Source organism: Leguminivora glycinivorella, chromosome 9 (assembly GCF_023078275.1).
Source record: "Leguminivora glycinivorella isolate SPB_JAAS2020 chromosome 9, LegGlyc_1.1, whole genome shotgun sequence".
Lineage (NCBI taxonomy): Eukaryota > Metazoa > Arthropoda > Insecta > Lepidoptera > Tortricidae > Leguminivora > Leguminivora glycinivorella.
This window is the reverse complement of record NC_062979.1, coordinates 17,748,600-17,767,281: the sequence shown is the minus strand read 5'-3', so window position 1 is coordinate 17,767,281 and position 18,682 is coordinate 17,748,600. Positions and strand designations below refer to the sequence as shown.

Below are 18,682 nucleotides of genomic sequence, written 5' to 3'. Positions count from 1 at the left end.
GAAAACAACAAGACACAAACTTCTCTAGCCAGTAAGGACAATACGGTTAAGTGTGCCATAAGAAGGAGTGTGTCTGGCCTTCACAATTGGCCTGTTTAAACCACTGAGGAGTATACGTTTACCACTAATCGTGAGTAGCAAGCAGCAAAAGTATTCTGATCTCGCTAAAACACCTGTGACAAATTGACAATGAGTCAAAAGGTCAATACTTAATCGTTTTTCTGTATATCTTGATACAAGACAAATATACCTAACTCCGTATAGACAGATAAAGTACCAACCCTACAGCCACACCGATGCTGTCGGTAGTTCCAGCAGCGGATCGATCACGCGTACAAGACGATCTGTACATGGCACGAATTAGCTCTACATACTTCCCTACATATATATGCAAGTGTCCTGGCTAAATAGCTGACTGACTGACTGATCAACGCAGAGCCGAAACTACAAAACCTAGTGTATAATAAGCTAGTAATATGTACAAGAATTTCAGGCTTTTTGGAAATTTATCCCCTAAGGGGTTAAGAGGGGGATGAAAATTTGTAAGGGAATCAAATCTTATTTCAATTTCAATTTTTATTGTGGGTTCTGTAAAAGTAAATGGAATGAAGAATAAGGGGCTCTGCATTTATATAAATTAATCAGAATATAACTTTATAATTCGAAAGAATAACTAATCGTATACTATTATTCAAACAATGAGTCATGCATGAAACACGAGTATTTTTATTTAAAAAAGCAACTGAATATGGAAATGAATCTGCAAGGGAACACCCACATTTGAACCATAATGAAGTACGTCGCTTGACATAGTTCCGTACAATGGGTTAGTCAGCGATTCTCCCACGCACTGCTGGAACGTTGCCGAAACTATACATTATGCGAAACATTGTTTGATCGACTCCGATTTCATGCCGTCATCACTGCAAAGGGTCTAGCCAACCGTTGATAGAAAACTACAATCGAAACTTAAATCATTTCATGCACTTTTTTAGTATCCTACGAGTATCATCCCCTTATCTATATTTTTTGTGAGGGACTCATCAAATGTTTCCGATTGTCTATTTTTTAAGATTCAATACTGTATTTATCATCAACACCGTAATGCCATGGAACATTGCATTGTCATGTCATAAAACGTATCAGCGAAATCGGAAGCCAAGAAATGAGATTTCACATGGAAGACGAATCTAACTACATACTAGAGAAATGGAACTCCCAATAGTATTATGACTAAGTTGGAGTATGAAAGCATGAAGCTCCACCCACAAAGACGGCGCGGCAACCCTTACAGTAGTTATACTGTATGATAGCTAATTTACGCCGACCGGCGAACTTGTAATAGCTTCTTCGATAAAGTTACAATACAGCTATTCGCGGGCTGAATGTAAAACAGATATGAATATAAACCCCTAGGATTTGAGCAAATTGCTAAAACGTTTTTATTGTTACACACAAAAAAGTATTTTATATCTGATGGAATTACTTATGTGTATTTGCACAGTCATAAAGAAGAGAAATAGTGTATAAAATACATGTTTCGTTTCTTAATGACTAAAACTTATTCAAATAATATAAATAAAAATTATAGTTTCCTTCCGTCCCTTTATCAGATATACATAATATTATATACAATATATTTATAATGAACCTTACGCGCTGACTGTATTGTACGTCGCCCTTTAAACTTTGTTACTATTATTTAAACCAAGTTTCTTTAAAAGTTGAAATCTTGAACGTATATTTTGATACTTCATTAAGAAATCATATTTCTTAAAATAATTCATTAAATGTAGTTTTAAACATCAACTCAATTACGGAGAGCAAAATTAAAAGGAATAGCAGCGCCCTTTTATCTCAGCAGACTTAATTTAAAAACCAAGTCCCATTTTAATTCACATAAGAGAGAGTTCATACGCGATGAGTTTGGTGGAAATGTGCTTAAATCGGGGGATGAAATCCTGTAATCTCCTGTTTAAAGCAAATTGAGTTACCTGCGTCGCGGCTGCCGCTAACCGACCTTGGGAGCGACAAACCAACTAGAAACATTTGATCTCGATTTGACATTATAAGTAACACATATAATGTCGGGAATTGTGGGCGTATCATACCGGGAACTATGTCAGGACCTTCAATCGTGCCTTCAATGAAATACCATATTCATCTCACATTGTTTACTGGGCATGGAATTGTGGGCGTATCATACCGGGAATGATGTCAGGACCTTCAACCGTGGTTTTTTTTATTTCATTAGAACATTAGGCACTACTCATGTTCTAATGAAATAATAAATAAATAAATATTTTATTTAACATATATTCCATTTCTTTATTTCAACCAAACTGCTAGATGGACTCAAAGACTAGCCAGTAACACCATAGCTCCTCGCACCATTTCTCTTGAAGATCGATTGGCAGCTTTCCGTCAGCTGTTTTCCGATTTCGTTATTTTAGACAGCACTATTTTACTCACTAGTGCGAGAAGTGGTTCATTTCGTGTCAGGTTGAAACTTCGGAGGGCCATCTGTACTGAAAAACGTCGTACGATACACGCACGAAAAGGAAATTCGTAACTCTTGTCGACTCCCTTTGCTCGTGTTTTAATTTATCGCCACTTGTTTCAAATTTCCTCTGTTTCGCGCTTGTATTGTATCGTAATGTACTACATATTACTTTATTCTCGCTCTCCGATATATGTACCTAAATACTTTGGAGTAGTTTTAACCCCTGACGCAAAAACAACGTGGTGTTATAAGTTTGACGTGTCTGTCTGTCTGTGGCATCGTAGCTCCCGAACGGATGAACCGATTCAGATTTAGTTCTTTTTATTTGCAACCTGAATTAGTCGGGAGTCAAGTGTTCTTAGCCATGTTTCATGAAAATCGGTTCACTATGTCGGGGGTTTTTCAAAATTGTAATTTTGTGGTTAGGTTATCTACAGCTGCGTTCTCTTACAAGACCACAACAGCAGTGAATCAGAGTCGTGTTCAGATATTTTTGTTTACGAAAGCGTGTAGATGAAAGTGAACACGACGACTGGTCCTAATTCATATTGGTTTTATTGGAGTTGCTGCCAATGACGCGTATTGTTTTTTGATTGAGGCATGCAGTAGGATGATGAAGATTAATAGTTTATTTGACTTAGTGACTTTCCAAAAAAATCTTAAATTTCTTGAAAAAATCACGAAACATCCACGAAAAATAAAAGGAATTTAAATTTATGAAATTGAAAATTTCCATCTATACAAAGTATGGAAAGTTTCCGAAGTTTTCCTATATGCAAATTTCAGAATTTTGGAATTTTCCGTCGGCACAACAGTAATTTGACTGCTGCTAGTTACATTATAAAAGGGATTAAAATATGTGCGAGGGATTCTGTTAGTAACGAATGAAATGAATTCCACAATAAAACCACACAAGTATTTTAACGTCTTATTACAGTTTCACTCTATTTTATTTGTAGAAACAAACTACATAAATAAGAGTTTCTGCTGTAGTATCAGGAGGTCGCGGAGGTTCAGCAAAATTATTATTTTATTTTAAACTAGCTTTTGCCCGCGGCTTTGCTCGCGTTAGAAAGAGACAAAAAGTAGCCTATGTCACTCTCCATCCCTTCAACTATTTCCACCTAAAAAAATCACGTCGATTCATCGGTCCGTTTTGCCGTGAAAGACGGACAAACAAACAGACATACACACTTTCCCATTTATAATATTAGTATGGATTAAACGTATAGAGTAGAGGACAAATCAAATTCTTTGTTTCTTCGAAATATTTTGAATGTAATTTTTTCGTGTGTTGCGGCGCGTTTTGTTTCTCTCGATACGCACTTTTTGCGCAAACGTAATACATGTCTATGTTTAGTAAATCTATGTTATGTATGCGTTCAACCACAGAATATAGTACAAATTCAACATAATAAAATTATGAAGCCGATTATGACTAACACATTGCTGTCAATTTGTAAGTAGTACCTACCGATCGGCCTCCCTGTAATGTAATACCTAAGCTTCATTCTCAGCTTGTGCTAGGTAATTACTACAAGTATAACTGAGTATGTAAAGTAAGAATAAGAACAAGAACATAATAAGAAGTTGGTACATGACGTCGTGAAGTGACTGCACACGACATGTCGGCGCGTCAAAAGTACGTATTTGTATGAAATACCATTATGAACTCAGACCACTGGTTACATAAATCCATCTTTGGTTACATAAACACGATCGTGAGAACGCGTCCAGAGCGCAAAACGTAAACTTACTGTAAAAGCGCAAAACTTACTGTAAATTTCATTCACAGCATAATATAAATGTATAAATCTGGATACAGTTTACTTTGGAGAAAAATATTTTAAGGCCGGTACAGTCAAGTGTAAAAATATGGGTGCGTACAACTTATCAAAAATATGTCCCATAGCACTTTATGTCGGCGGAATAAGGTAAGAATTTTTGAGCGGATAAAATCGATACGTATTTTTGCACTTGACTGTACAATTTCAGTATTTATTGAGTAACAAATAATAAAAATGCCGAACTTCCGTGTGTGGTTAACAAAGGGCATGATGTACGTATGTATTTACATATATCCGTCCGCAAAATTAAGTGTCAACACAAATATGGAAAATAAAAACCACTACATACTACATGGTCATAATTATTGATAAGAGACTTTCGTGTTAGCCTACAACCTAAATATACAAACAAATGATGTGTCTTTAAGAAAAATAATAATATTTTTAATTTTTTCAACTTAAGTAGGTATTGCATTCAAGATTAAAGTACTACGGGGGTAAACAGAGCCTTTTCTAAGTCCGATTTAATTAAATTCGAAGTCACACTCGCGAAACAAATATCAAATAGACTTACCCGCAGATTGTGGTAGAACCAAAGCGAGCCGGTGACGGAGATGGCGAACCAGAGGAACAGGGTGAAGACAGAGATGGTGCTGAGGTGCAGCGCGTTGAGGACGGTGGACAGCACCACGGCCAGCGCGTGGCACAGCACGATGGGCAGCGCGCACCGGTCGATGATGTCCCAGGGCACCTCCTGCAACCACCAACATGATTATTAACACGAACTCCAACTACTAATCTTCTTATCCTTGGTCCCTTCTTATCCTTATTGCTGAGGGTCGCGACCATATAATGCAGCATCTCCACAGCGTGCGGTCATGCGCCATGCGCCCTCTTCACAGCATCTGACCATCTCATGGGTGCCTACGCTGAGCACGCTTGCCATTCGTTTGTCCACTACTAATTAATACATAATCTTAAAACACGAACTAAATCAGAAAGCTAACGCTTGCTGCAAGGCGTCGGTGGTTATAACACTTATAACTTGCCTCGGGTTTTGTACAGATGAATCATTACTACAGGGACTCTCGCACTGTTTTAAAAATGATATATTACGTGCAATGTTACTAGAAAAATTAAAGAAGTATTAGAGAACCTTGATCTCTTTGAAGGTTAATTAACTAAATCATAGTGTTTTTTTTTCTGTTTATTTATATACGTGCTTTTACACTGCTTACTAAGCCGAGGAGTCCGAGGACATAAAAACAAAGAATTCAGGTTCATAATTGTACCTAGTCATAGTTCATTTTTATATTCGCTATTGAAAGTTATGAAATAAACTATTAAATTTGCAATTTTATTTACCTACTTTAAAGTAAACTGAAACATGTACCCGTAATCTATTTATGTTATAATATGGTTAATTAGATATTTAAAAAGGTTCATAAGATTTGAATAACATAAATATGTATAGCAGGTACTTACCCACAATAAAAACAATACACAAATATACGGATTGAAGGCAAGTATTCCCCTGTGAGTATAAAGTTACTCCTACGCATAAAAAGCATCGTAACAATTTCTTCGAGGCAAGAAACGCAATCCTACCATTTCTGAAACAATACCTACTGCTCCCACTCAACGAAATTATGCGACTTTGATTTGATTAAATGTTCTTTGAAGCTTTACTTTAGTCCCTTTGATCCCCAATAGAGAAGAACGAATGCAAAGATATTTAGAAAAGAGCAATTTTTTTATAACTAACTTTTGAAATTATTCAACGAAAGCTTATTTACATAATACAACAGTAATAAGTATTCGCTCATGCTGAATATAATAAACAGAGCATAAAAAAAAAATATGTATGTAAATACATACATATAATCACGCCTTTATCCCATAAAGGGGTAGGCAGAGCACATGAACTACTAAGTTTCAGTGCCACTCTTGGCAGTCTCTTGGCAAAAATGGCTTGAAAGAAATCCAAATTGTGACATTGCAGTGACAGGTTGCCAGCCTTTCGCATACGCCACAATTAAACCCATATCCCACAGTCGAGTTCTACGACACCCACGGGAAGAAAGTGATATTCTTAACCCGTCACCACACAGGGCAATTATGTATTAGTTTAATTTAATACCTATGTAACGTAGGTATTTCAATAAAAAAAAAACAATTAAAATGTCTAATACAATACACAAATGTACACGAGTAACTTAAATTGAAACTGATTTTGTTTCCATATTCTACTTGCAATAATCTTCTAGGCGTCTTAAAATCGCCTCTTTAGAAATTACTAAGGCACCATTGGATCAATTTATTGTTTTTAATAAAACAATCTAAAAACGGGTGTGTAATGATTGTTATAACTTTTTTTGGTATAGTAACATTTGATATAATAACATTTGGTATATATCTAGAGGGTATAATCACTCATTTGACATAATTAACATTTGGTATAACCACAAAATATCTACTTTTATTTTGTATAATCATTATTTCGTATAACACTTATTTGTAATAACCGTGATATGGTATAACTATATATTGATATACGACTAGTATAATATAACTAGCAAACAGTACAAAACATTTCATGAATTAATTTTATTATTTTTTGAAGGGATCACAGTTCTAACCTAACCTAACCTACTTTTCTGATAGCAGTACGTATGTTTAAGGGTCACAGTTCTAACCTAACCTAACCTGTTTGTCTGGTAGCAGCGCGTTGTGTGTAAGGGTCATAGTTCTAACCTAATCTACTTTTCTCGTAAATGATGGATCTAATTTATTGTGCAATTCTAACTGGGCTTTAAAAAGAATTTGTGTTATACAATTTATTTATTATAGGAAATAAGCATTATATTCAAAGTATGTTATAGTAAATGTTATTCGAAAAAATGATCATTATATTAAATAAGAATTATACAATTTTTCAGTATATTATTTGTTGTTATATGATTCAATTATTATATCAAATGATCGTTATAACGACTAAAAATATATCAAAAAAAGTTATACCGATCGATACGCACCCTCTAAAAACGGCCCCTGTGGCATAGTACCGAAGACGCTGGCAGCATTTCCTCGCTGGATTGTCAAGCTAATACGCTGAGCGAGGAAGCTGCCAGCTCTTCGGTCGCCTCCCACCTTTATTGTTTTTTGAGTTTTATGAGTTACTGAACTATTGTATCGAGACGATTTGGTACTTATCAAGTCGATTAATCTATTAATCGTCATGATTTGAGAGGAAACTGGAGTAATGCCAATAAGGCCTAGTTTCCTATAAGTTAATATAGGTCTGCCAGCGTATCATGCTTCCAACTTTATCACTTATCCACGTGGATAAGACAAGACGTCTGTCAGTCTCACAATGACATACTTGCCAAAGCGTGACGGATACTTTATCTACGTGGATAAGTGATAAAATTGGAAGCATAATACGCCAGCAGTGCTAGCAGCTAGTTTTCCATCGTTACAACTAGTACTTATATAGGAACTTGGGCTATTTGGTTCAATTCAGTCGCTCAGCTTTCTTATTTACATTCAGGAAAGCAATAAAATAAGCATTAATACCTCAAATATTGTTATCAAGTGACATTTATTTCGGGTAATTCTCCGGCGCAAATAACTCTTTTCTGTTTCCAGTCTTCCCAAGTATATGCACAAATAAATTACTTACCTACTAATTACTGAAGTGACCTTCTAGCTCCTACTATGGGAGTGTTTTAATTACTTCCAAACTTCGTGTGGCACTTTGGTATCGGGCAAGTTGGTGAGATTGGGCGATTGTGTAGATATTGTAGATGAAGTTACTTCGCGGCAAATAGTACTGAATAAGTAAACTTGTATGAACGTCGCATGAGTCGATACGATGAAAGCGTTTATGGGGCTGCTGTTCGTACGCACGCACACTTACTATAAATTCAACATTGAAAAGGGAGTTTACATTTTAATAGATATTTTTTACGTATTTCATCACCCTTATCAAGTACCTAAGTAATTAAATATCTGTGATACCACACGCAAAGAGGCGTCAAATTGTGCTAAACCTAATTGCTACAACTGTTTCGCTAAATTCAACCATTAGTTAGTAATTAACGAAAAATGTAAAAAAAATATCTTTTTTTCTAAAACTTTCTGTCAAAAATCATGTTTCTACAAAATACCTTGCATATTCTAATAAATATTTAAATGCAGAAAAGAAGTGCCATTAATCACCTTTAATTTGATGTATAAAAGATACATATTTTATTTACAAAAACACATAGAGGCTTAAATTTAAAGCTGCCTTCGTTGAAATTCACCGTTGTGCATACAGTACTAAAAGCTTTAGGTTGGAGTGCATACAGTACTAAAAGATGTGTGCAGTTGGGGTGCATACAGTACTAAAAGATATTGTAGAGTACAAATATGCTGTTTTTAGTTTATTTTAGCAATTGTGCAATTAGAATAATAGTTTATGTTAATAGAACATGATAGTATCCATGAGTTTGTAGATATTCGATAGTACTAGGATAAAATTTGTTTAGATACCATATGTGCAACACACCTCAAAGATGAAAATTAAGTATTTAAAGTGTACTAGGTATATGACTAACATGTGTCGAGACTGTCTGGATAGAACCATTAACCTTTTGACCGCCACGGACGGCCACGGTGCTCACCGGAAATTCTTGCCAAGGACGCCAACGATACGGACGCCAAATGCAATAAAATTGGGACTCCGTAATGCCTAATTACGCTCATATAATATTCGCGAATTCGCAATGCAATTCTGTTGCGATTGTGCCTGGGAGACGGAATACTCCGTCATCATCTTGCGTATAAGGGTTAGATCGTATTCCGGATTGAAAATCGTTCCGCATTCAAGGACTCTCAGATTTGAAAAAAAAAACCTATGCACGAGCGGGTTAGTGAAGAGCACCCCCAGAATTCGGGCAAACTTTAGAAATGTTCTTTAGTACAGCATTAATAGATATTTCTTACCTATATTTTACCGATTACTAAACAACGAAGCCGTGAAATACCGGATGGACAAACTTTGAGACAAATATCACCGCTTAAAGTAGAGCCAAATATTATTAATATGTATTGTTGGTCATTACCGAACAAAAAAACGTTAGAAGACGTTAATAACAGACGTTTTAATTACCTACTCACGTGAGTTGAATTTTCATAAAAGGTATACCAAAATGTGAATGTTTCTATGCAACCTGCTATTGAATCAGAAGAAAAGTTAGCACCCGTATCGACGAATCTCAATTAGTAGAGAGTAACTCCGGGGTTATGCAATCTGGCCCCGTCAGATGCTGGAGGAACTGTATGCCGTCGGTGAGTGTTGGGTTAAAGTAGTTAAACATATAGAGGTATGTACAAATTGAAAGTTACGGCAAGGACAGGCTTATCCAAAGCTCCATATTTCAGCCTTTATAACAAGTAACAGAGGACACGTTATCCGCAACAACAAATAAAGCTTGGGTTAAGGAATGCCATAAACGACTAACGGAGGTAAGTCATAATAACGAAATCATCCTTCAATGGACCAAAGGACACAGTGGATGTCGAGGTGATGATGCGGTCTACGAGCTGGCCAGGCAGCTGGGGTCGACTGCCGATTCTCCCGATGTCCTTCAGCAAGGTATGCTGAATAGGAAACTACACACAGCACACTGGCAAAACAAGATCAAATGCTGCAGTCAAACAAGCCAAGCCTAGCATCCATGGAAAACTCACAAAGACGCTCCTTCAACTAGGGAAAGTCCGCCTGAGAATGGTAACCAATGTCAAAACAGATCGTAGACTACTTAAAAAACATATTTTCATAACAGATGCAGAGCTGCTATGAACATTCCCCTGTGACGAGGGTGCCTCTCACCTGGTGATGGAGTGAGCAGAGTGGCTCCATACAGGAAATAAATTAATAGTTTAAAAAACACTATAAAACACGCTTTTATAAATGCACGTAAAAGCCAAAAATAAATTATGGATCGTTCAAGTTGTCTCTATTTGTGAGCTGAAGTTTAAAAACTATGTGCTTTTAATTATAATATTTGATTGTAAAAGCGTGGGGCGCTGGAACAGGAAAGACTTTTTGTATAACTTGCTGATAAATCAAATTATGCTATGCTACGGGAAGAAGGTTACACAGATTGACGCGCTAACTGGAGTTGCAGCATGACTAGTAGGTTCTACATTAAACAGTCAAATCAATTAAAAGTCAGTGTTCAAAGTAGGTACCAGTTTGTCGAACTCAGACAAAATATGCGCTAGTAGCGAGGAGAGTCGACAGTCACCGACACTTAGAACGCCGCTTTTTTCCGGTAATCAAAGTACAAAAGGGGAAAGTGTCTACAGTGACAGGATGCAGAGTTCTTGTTCGTGGAGGAGATATCTTTGGTTCTTTTTGGTAACCCTTAGGCGGCATATGTAAACGTTATGTTCTTATGCAACTTCATTCGCCAGGAAGTTCGGATTAGTATTTGTTTACAAGAAAGTCTTTCCTGTTCCAGCGCCCCACGCTTTTACAATCAAATATTATAATTAAAAGCACATAGTTTTTAAACTTCAGCTCACAAATAGAGACAACTTGAACGATCCATAATTTATTTTTGGCTTTTACGTGCATTTATAAAAGCGTGTTTTATAGTGTTTTTTAAACTATTAATTTATTTTATACTTTTTAGTCATTAATAATGAAATACTTTTAACATTTATACATAAATTTATTTCAAGTAGGCGGATTATACATGCCATTTGTGGACGTGTACTTATTGCTAATTGCTACTTAATAATCACCAGCGGCTACCTTCTTATTACGGTATTATCATAAAAATGTTTATACCTAGTAAGTTATCCGTAAAAGATAGACCCCCTTTATTTGCTCTTAAGGGTCACAGGAAAACCATTACCCAACTTATTTTAAATACAACGTTGATCTTTCTTTTATGCCCGGCTTCGCCCCCCGAGTCCCCCTTTGTTTGCTCTGAAAGGTAACAAGAAAACGCTAACCCAACTTATTTTAAATACAACGTTGATCTTTCTTTCATGCGGGGGCTTCGCCCCCCGAGCCCCCCTTTGTTTGCTCTTAAAGGTCACAAGAAAACATTAACCCAACTTATTTTAAATACAACGTTGATCTTTCTTTTATGCGGGGGGATTCGCCCTCCGAGCCCCCCTTTGTTTGCTCTTAAAGGTCACAAGAAAACGCTAACCCAACTTATTTTAAATACTACGTTAATCTTTATTTTATGCGGCGGGCTTCGCCCCCCGAGCCCCCCTTTGTTTGCTCTTAAAGGTCACAAGAAAACGCTTACCCAACTTATTTTAAATACTACGTTAATCTTTCTTTTATGCGGGGGGCTTCGCCCTCCGAGCCCCCCTTTGTTTGCTCTTAAAGGTCACAAGAAAACGCTAACCCAACTTATTTTAAATACTACGTTAATCTTTATTTTATGCGGGGGCTTCGCCCCCGAGCCCCCTTTGTTTGCTCTTAAAAGTCACAAGAAAACGCTAACCCAACTTATTTTAAATACTACGTTAATCTTTCTTTTATGCGGGGGGCTTCGCCCCCAGAGCCCCCCTTTGTTTGCTCTTAAAGGTCACAAGAAAACCTTAACCCAACTTATTTTAAATACAACGTTGATCTTTCTTTTATGCAGGGGGCTTCGCCCCCCGAGCACCCCTTTGTTTGCTCTGATATGTCACAAGAAAACGCTTACCCAACTTATTTTAAATACTACGTTAATCTTTCTTTTATGCGGGGGCTTCGCCCTCCGAGCCCCCCTTTGTTCGCTCTTAAAGGTCACAAGAAAACGCTAACCCAACTGATCTAAAATACTACATTGATCTTTCTTTAATGCGGGGGCTTCGCCCCCCGAGCCCCCCTTTGTTTGCTCTTAAAGGTCACAAGAAAACGCTAACCCAACTTATCTTAAATACTACGTTAATCTTTCTTTCATGCGGGGGGCTTCGCCCCCCGAGCCCCCCTTTGTTTGTTCTTAAAAGTCACAAGAAAACGCTAACCCAACTTATTTTAAATACAACGTTGATCTTTCTTTTATGCGGGGGGCTTCGCCCCCCGAGCCCCCCTTTCTTTACTCTGAAAGGTTACAAGAAAACGCTAACCCAACTTATTTTAAATACTACGTTAATCTTTCTTTTATGCGGGGGGCTTCGCCCCCCGAGCCCCACTTTGTTTGCTCTTAAAGGTCACAAGAAAACGCTAAACCAATTTATTCTAAATACTACGTTGATCTTTCTTTCATGCGGGGGGCTTCGCCCCCCGAGCCCCCCTTTGTTTGCTTTTAAAAGTCACAAGAAAACGCTAACCCAACTTATTTTAAATACAACGTTGATCTCTCTTTTATGCGGGGGCTTCGCCCCCGAGCCCCCTTTGTTTACTCTGAAAGGTCACAAGAAAACGCTTACCCAACTTATTTTAAATACTACGTTAATCTTTCTTTTATGCGGGGGGCTTTGCCCTCCGAGCCCCCCTTTGTTTGCTCTTAAAGGTCACAAGAAAACGCAAACTCAACTTATTTTAAATACTACGTTAATCTTTATTTTATGGGGGCTTCGCCCCCGAGCCCCCCTTTGTTTGCTCTTAAAGGTCACAAGAAAACGCTAACCCAACTGATCTTAAATACTACGTTGATCTTTCTTTCATGCGGGGGGCTTCGCCCCCCGAGCCCCCCTTTGTTTGCTCTTAAAGGTCACAAGAAAACGCTAACCCAACTTATTCAAAATACTTCGTTGATCTTTCTTTCATGCGAGGGGCTTCGCCCCCCGAGGCCCCCTTTGCTTTACTCTTAAGGATCACAAGAAAACTTAACCCAACTTATTTTAAATACAACGTTGATCTTTTTTTTATGCGGGGGGCCTCGCTACCCGAGCCCCCCTTTGTTTGCTCTGAAAGGTCACAAGAAAACGCTATCCCAAGTTATTTTAAATACTACGTTTCTTTTTTTTATGCGGGGGGCTTCGCCCCCCGAGCCCCCCTTTGTTTGCTCTTAAAGGTCACAAGAAAACGCTAAACCAATTTATTCTAAATACTACGTTGATCTTTCTTTCATGCGGGGGGCTTCGCCCCCGAGCCCCCCTTTGTTTGCTTTTAAAAGTCACAAGAAAACGCTAACCCAACTTATTTTAAATACAACGTTGATCTCTCTTTTATGCGGGGGCTTCGCCCCCGAGCCCCCTTTGTTTACTCTGAAAGGTCACAAGAAAACGCTTACCCAACTTATTTTAAATACTACGTTAATCTTTCTTTTATGCGGGGGGCTTTGCCCTCCGAGCCCCCCTTTGTTTGCTCTTAAAGGTCACAAGAAAACGCAAACCCAACTTATTTTAAATACTACGTTAATCTTTATTTTATGCGGGGGCTTCGCCCCCGAGCCCCCTTTGTTTGCTCTTAAAGGTCACAAGAAAACGCTAACCCAACTTATTTTAAATACTACGTTAATCTTTCTTTTATGCGGGGGGCTTCGCCCCCCGAGCCCCACTTTGTTTGCTCTTAAAGGTCACAAGAAAACGCTAAACCAATTTATTCTAAATACTACGTTGATCTTTCTTTCATGCGGGGGCTTCGCCCCCCGAGCCCCCCTTTGTTTGCTTTTAAAAGTCACAAGAAAACGCTAACCCAACTTATTTTAAATACAACGTTGATCTCTCTTTTATGCGGGGGGCTTCGCCCCCCGAGCCCCCCTTTGTTTACTCTGAAAGGTCACAAGAAAACGCTTACCCAACTTATTTTAAATACTACGTTAATCTTTCTTTTATGCGGGGGGCTTTGCCCTCCGAGCCCCCCTTTGTTTGCTCTTAAAGGTCACAAGAAAACGCAAACCCAACTTATTTTAAATACTACGTTAATCTTTATTTTATGCGGGGGGCTTCGCCCCCGAGCCCCCCTTTGTTTGCTCTTAAAGGTCACAAGAAAACGCTAACCCAACTGATCTTAAATACTACGTTGATCTTTCTTTCATGCGGGGGGCTTCGCCCCCCGAGCCCCCCTTTGTTTGCTCTTAAAGGTCACAAGAAAACGCTAACCCAACTTATTCTAAATACTTCGTTGATCTTTCTTTCATGCGAGGGGCTTCGCCCCCCGAGGCCCCCTTTGCTTTACTCTTAAGGATCACAAGAAAACTTAACCCAACTTATTTTAAATACAACGTTGATCTTTTTTTATGCGGGGGGCCTCGCCCCCCGAGCCCCCCTTTGTTTGCTCTGAAAGGTCACAAGAAAACGCTATCCCAACTTATTTTAAATACTACGTTAATCTTTTTTTTATGCGGGGGCTTCGCCCCCGAGCCCCCTTTGTTTGCTCTTAAAGGTCACAAGAAAACGCTAACCCAACTTATCTTAAATACTACGTTGATCTTTCTTTCATGCGGGGGCTTCGCCCCCGAGCCCCCTTTGTTTGCTCTGTAAGGTCACAAGAAAACGCTATCCCAACTTATTTTAAATACTACGTTAATCTTTCTTTTATGAGGGGGGCTTCGCCCCCCGAGCCCCCCTTTGTTTGCTCTTAATGGTCACAAGAAAACGCTAACCCAACTTATTCTAAATACAACGTTTATCTTTCTTTCTTGCGGGGGGCTTCGCCCCCCGAGCCCCCCTTTGTTTGCTCTGAAAGGTCACAAGAAAACGCTAACCCAACTTTTTTTAAATACTACGTTGATCTTTCTTTCATGCTTCCCCCTCGAGCCCCCCCCCCCCTTTTTTCTGTTCTTATCTTCCGGCACCATCATCAGGCCTTGAAACCTAATCGTAGTCATAGTTCATTACAAGACTTTTCTAAGAAGCCCAAAAACAGCTATGATACGATGTTCCATCATGTAGTTCCAGTTCATATCTTCCGGCTCCATCATCAGACCTTGAAACCTAATCGTAGTCAAAGTTCATTACAAGACTTTTCTAAGAAGCCCAAAAATAGCTATGATACGATGTTCCATCATGTAGTTCCAGTTCATATCTTCCGGCTCCATCATCAGACCTTGAAACCTAATCGTAGTCAAAGTTCATTACAAGACTTTTCTAAGAAGTCCAAAAACAGCTATGACACGATGTTCCATCATGTAGTTCCAGCTCATATCTTCCGGCTCCATCATCAGACCTTGAAACCTAATTGTAGTCAAAGTTCATTACAAGACTTTCCTAAGAAGCCCAAAAACAGCTATGATACCATGTTCCATCATGTAGTTCCAGTTCATATCTTCCGGCTCCATCATCAGACCTTGAAACCTAATCGTAGTCAAAGTTCATTACAAGACTTTTCTAAGAAACCCAAAAACAGCTATGATACGATGTTCCATCATGTAGTTCCAGTTCATATCTTTCGGCTTCATCATCAGACCTTGAAACCTAATTGTAGTCAAAGTTCATTACAAGACTTTTCTAAGAAACCCAAAAACGGCTATGATACGATGTTCCATCATGTAGTTCCAGTTCATATCTTCCGACTCCATCATCAGATCAGCTCAACAGTACCATATTATTGTATTGTCATCGGAACTACATATAGCTGCCAATTTTCATTACGCTACGATCCTTGGAAGATGGTTAAATTAGCCTCCGCAGATTCCATTACATAGTTAGTTACATACACGACGACCTAATAAAAGCGTGTTAAAAACATCTCGGATCCCCGAGAGACCTCTCCAAAGTTCTCCTACTCAACATTAAAGGTCTAATAGGATTTCTCGAGGAGATAAGCTGGCTGGAGGAGATTAGCTAAATCCCCCAGATCACGCAAAATAGGCACAAAACGTCGAGTTGTGGCGAACCATAACACAATACAGAGACTTGGGTCGGCCTCGCTGCCGGCGGAGATCACACGGAGGACTTGGATGCCTTTTGTAAGCTAAAGGACGTATTAAGGGCAAGGATACCAGTCACTGAAGACCAACATGTTTGATCAGTGTGTAACTGGGTACTTCCCACCGTGACATAAGCTTGCGAGACGTGGACACTAACAATGTACTAAATGAAGAGGCTAAAAGTTGCATAAAGGTATAGAGCACAACACGTTCGGTATATGTCTTTCTACGATGGAAGCGAAACGAGATGATGCTGATGCGGCGACGGGTCAGAATTATAGAGATCGTATTGCTACTCTAAAATGGGCTTGGGCCGGGCCAGGGCACGTAAGTCGTGATTGAAGGTGGAATGCCTGCTATAAAAGTTCGAAAAATTAGGAGAAAATTAATCTGTTACCTGTGATTGTCTTGAAGGCTTGATATTGGTGATATTGGCTCTACAATCTACATTAACGGTAATAAGTAATATATTTCTGTGCATAAATTAAGGTTTATTCGGTAGGTACCTATATCACGTTGTTTAGTAGTCGGATACTTCATAGATATGCCTTATTAATGCATTATAGTGCATTTCTCAAGACTATTTTTCTTTTGGGGTGTGTTCTTCACCTTTTGTATGCAAGGATTATTTTAACTAAATATAAGTTTTCTCGAACACGGATCAGGGTTAGGCTTAACCTTTTAAACGCCAAATAGTGAAAAAGAATACGTCGTGCCCCGGATACCAGACAGACGTGGATCGCGATTATTTGAGCAAAATTAGGCGTTAAGAAGGCCCGCATGGGTCCCCAATGTAATTGGCAAAACTGATGGCCATGGTTGGCGTCCTTAGGAAGCATTTCCAGCGACGGCCATATCCGCCCATGGTAGTCAAAAGGTTAATGTGATGAGATAGGACCTCAACTATGTCTAGTTTATTTATTTTGTATTATCTCGGTTGGTTAGCGCTGTATCACTAAATAAATGTTATACAAATAATCAAATATCTAAAACTGTACTTTACCTATGACATATTTTATTATATTCTTAAAGCTAATGGATTTCGGATACTAACATGTTCATTTCTTTTCTTAATTGTAAGTAAAATTGCAGAAATATACTAAAAACAGCATATTAGTAATCTACAACTTCGACCTGAAGCTTTTAGTACTGTATGCACAACGGTGAATTTCAACGAAGACAGAATTAAAATTAAGCCTCCATGTGTTTTTGTAAATTAAGTCTGTATCTTTTATATATCAAATTAAAGGTGATTAATGGCACTATTTTTTTGCATTTAAATATTTATTAGAATATATGGCCCATGGACAGAGAAGCCCGAAATGATCGGTGTCCTACCCCTGCTGATGAATCAATATGATCCGCAGTCATGTTGTAAAATGATTATTCGATTGGGCCGTAGGACTTGTATAAGTACCATGGATTGAACCTGAGAGATTTGGAACCGCGGCGCACCAAGAACCGGGTGTTTCATTCGACACTGGCTCGAACAGTCACGCTGCAAATGTATACACGTGTCACATGTAAATGATCTTACCTGGGACTGAGACTGCGAGCCTTTGATGAGCGAGCCGCGGCGCACCGAGGACCGGCGGTGCATCGAGGGCGCCGTGAGCGACGCGCGCCTCGTCACGTCTCCTGCCACCATGCTGCCTTCCACACGTCACGCTGTAAATACGATACAACCTAAGGTAGCGTCCCCACTTAGGCGTCGCGTGTCTCGGGGCGCGCAACGGACGTCTCCGCCACGCCGCCTGAATGTAATTAAAAAAACGTCTCCTCAGTACATTTTGTTACATTCAGGCGGCGTCGCGCGGACGTCCGTTCCGCACCTCAGGACATGCGTCTCTTAAGTGTGGCCGGTCCCTAATATTAATCCGGTGTAAAGGTTACATTAGAAACGCTAGGAATGTCGAGGATTAAGTGAAAGTTTTATATAACATTTTCTTATTTATTTATAATAAACTTACACAGCCTATCGCAAAACACTGTGAAACTAAAAAATATTACTATTGTATATGTATAATAGTTTTTCACCAATTGGCCATATTGACCAATCAGAAGTGAAGTAGGCATGTGACGTCATCATTCCATAACACATACCTAAGCCTGTCTCGTTAACAAGAAAGAGTTTCATGTATTTACAAAACCTAAGGTAAGTTTTGATTTATTATTAAACCCTTAATATACCTGCAATAAACTTTTTTTTATCATTCATTCAAAAAGAGTGTAAATATGTAATATGATAGTTTGATAAAAAATTTTTTGGCTGAATTGAAATATCATTGTCACGTCAATTGCCTACTAAAATATTAATCACTCAGTCAATTACGCGCCCTTCACCTATTAAATATTACGTTTCATATAAAACTTAATAAATTGAACTGCGCCCAAAGTAAATATTTTATACCTAAATAATAATACATTTACTTGGCAGCTAAATAGACATTATCTTACGAAAGTACATAACAGACAGAATAAGAATATCTTTATTATATAGATAGAAGGATTCATTTGTTTTCATTTTTAGGATTCCGTACCAAAAAGGTACAACAGGAACCCTTATGGTGCGACTC

The 18,682-nt window shown here is 38.5% G+C and overlaps 1 protein-coding gene across 1 annotated transcript in view; it reads right to left on the bottom strand.

Moving 5' to 3' along the window:
* The window catches only part of LOC125229340 (D-beta-hydroxybutyrate dehydrogenase, mitochondrial), a 140,942-nt gene that overhangs the window by 107,234 nt on the left and 15,026 nt on the right, over window positions 1-18,682 (bottom strand). Inside the window, exons 2-3 of the mRNA XM_048134154.1 lie at window positions 17,644-17,774; window positions 4,865-5,044 (exon numbers count right to left, since the gene is read on the bottom strand). Of these exons, the coding sequence (XP_047990111.1) occupies window positions 4,865-5,044; window positions 17,644-17,754 (291 nt within the window). The 5' untranslated portion in view covers window positions 17,755-17,774. The remainder of the gene's footprint in view (window positions 1-4,864; window positions 5,045-17,643; window positions 17,775-18,682) is intronic.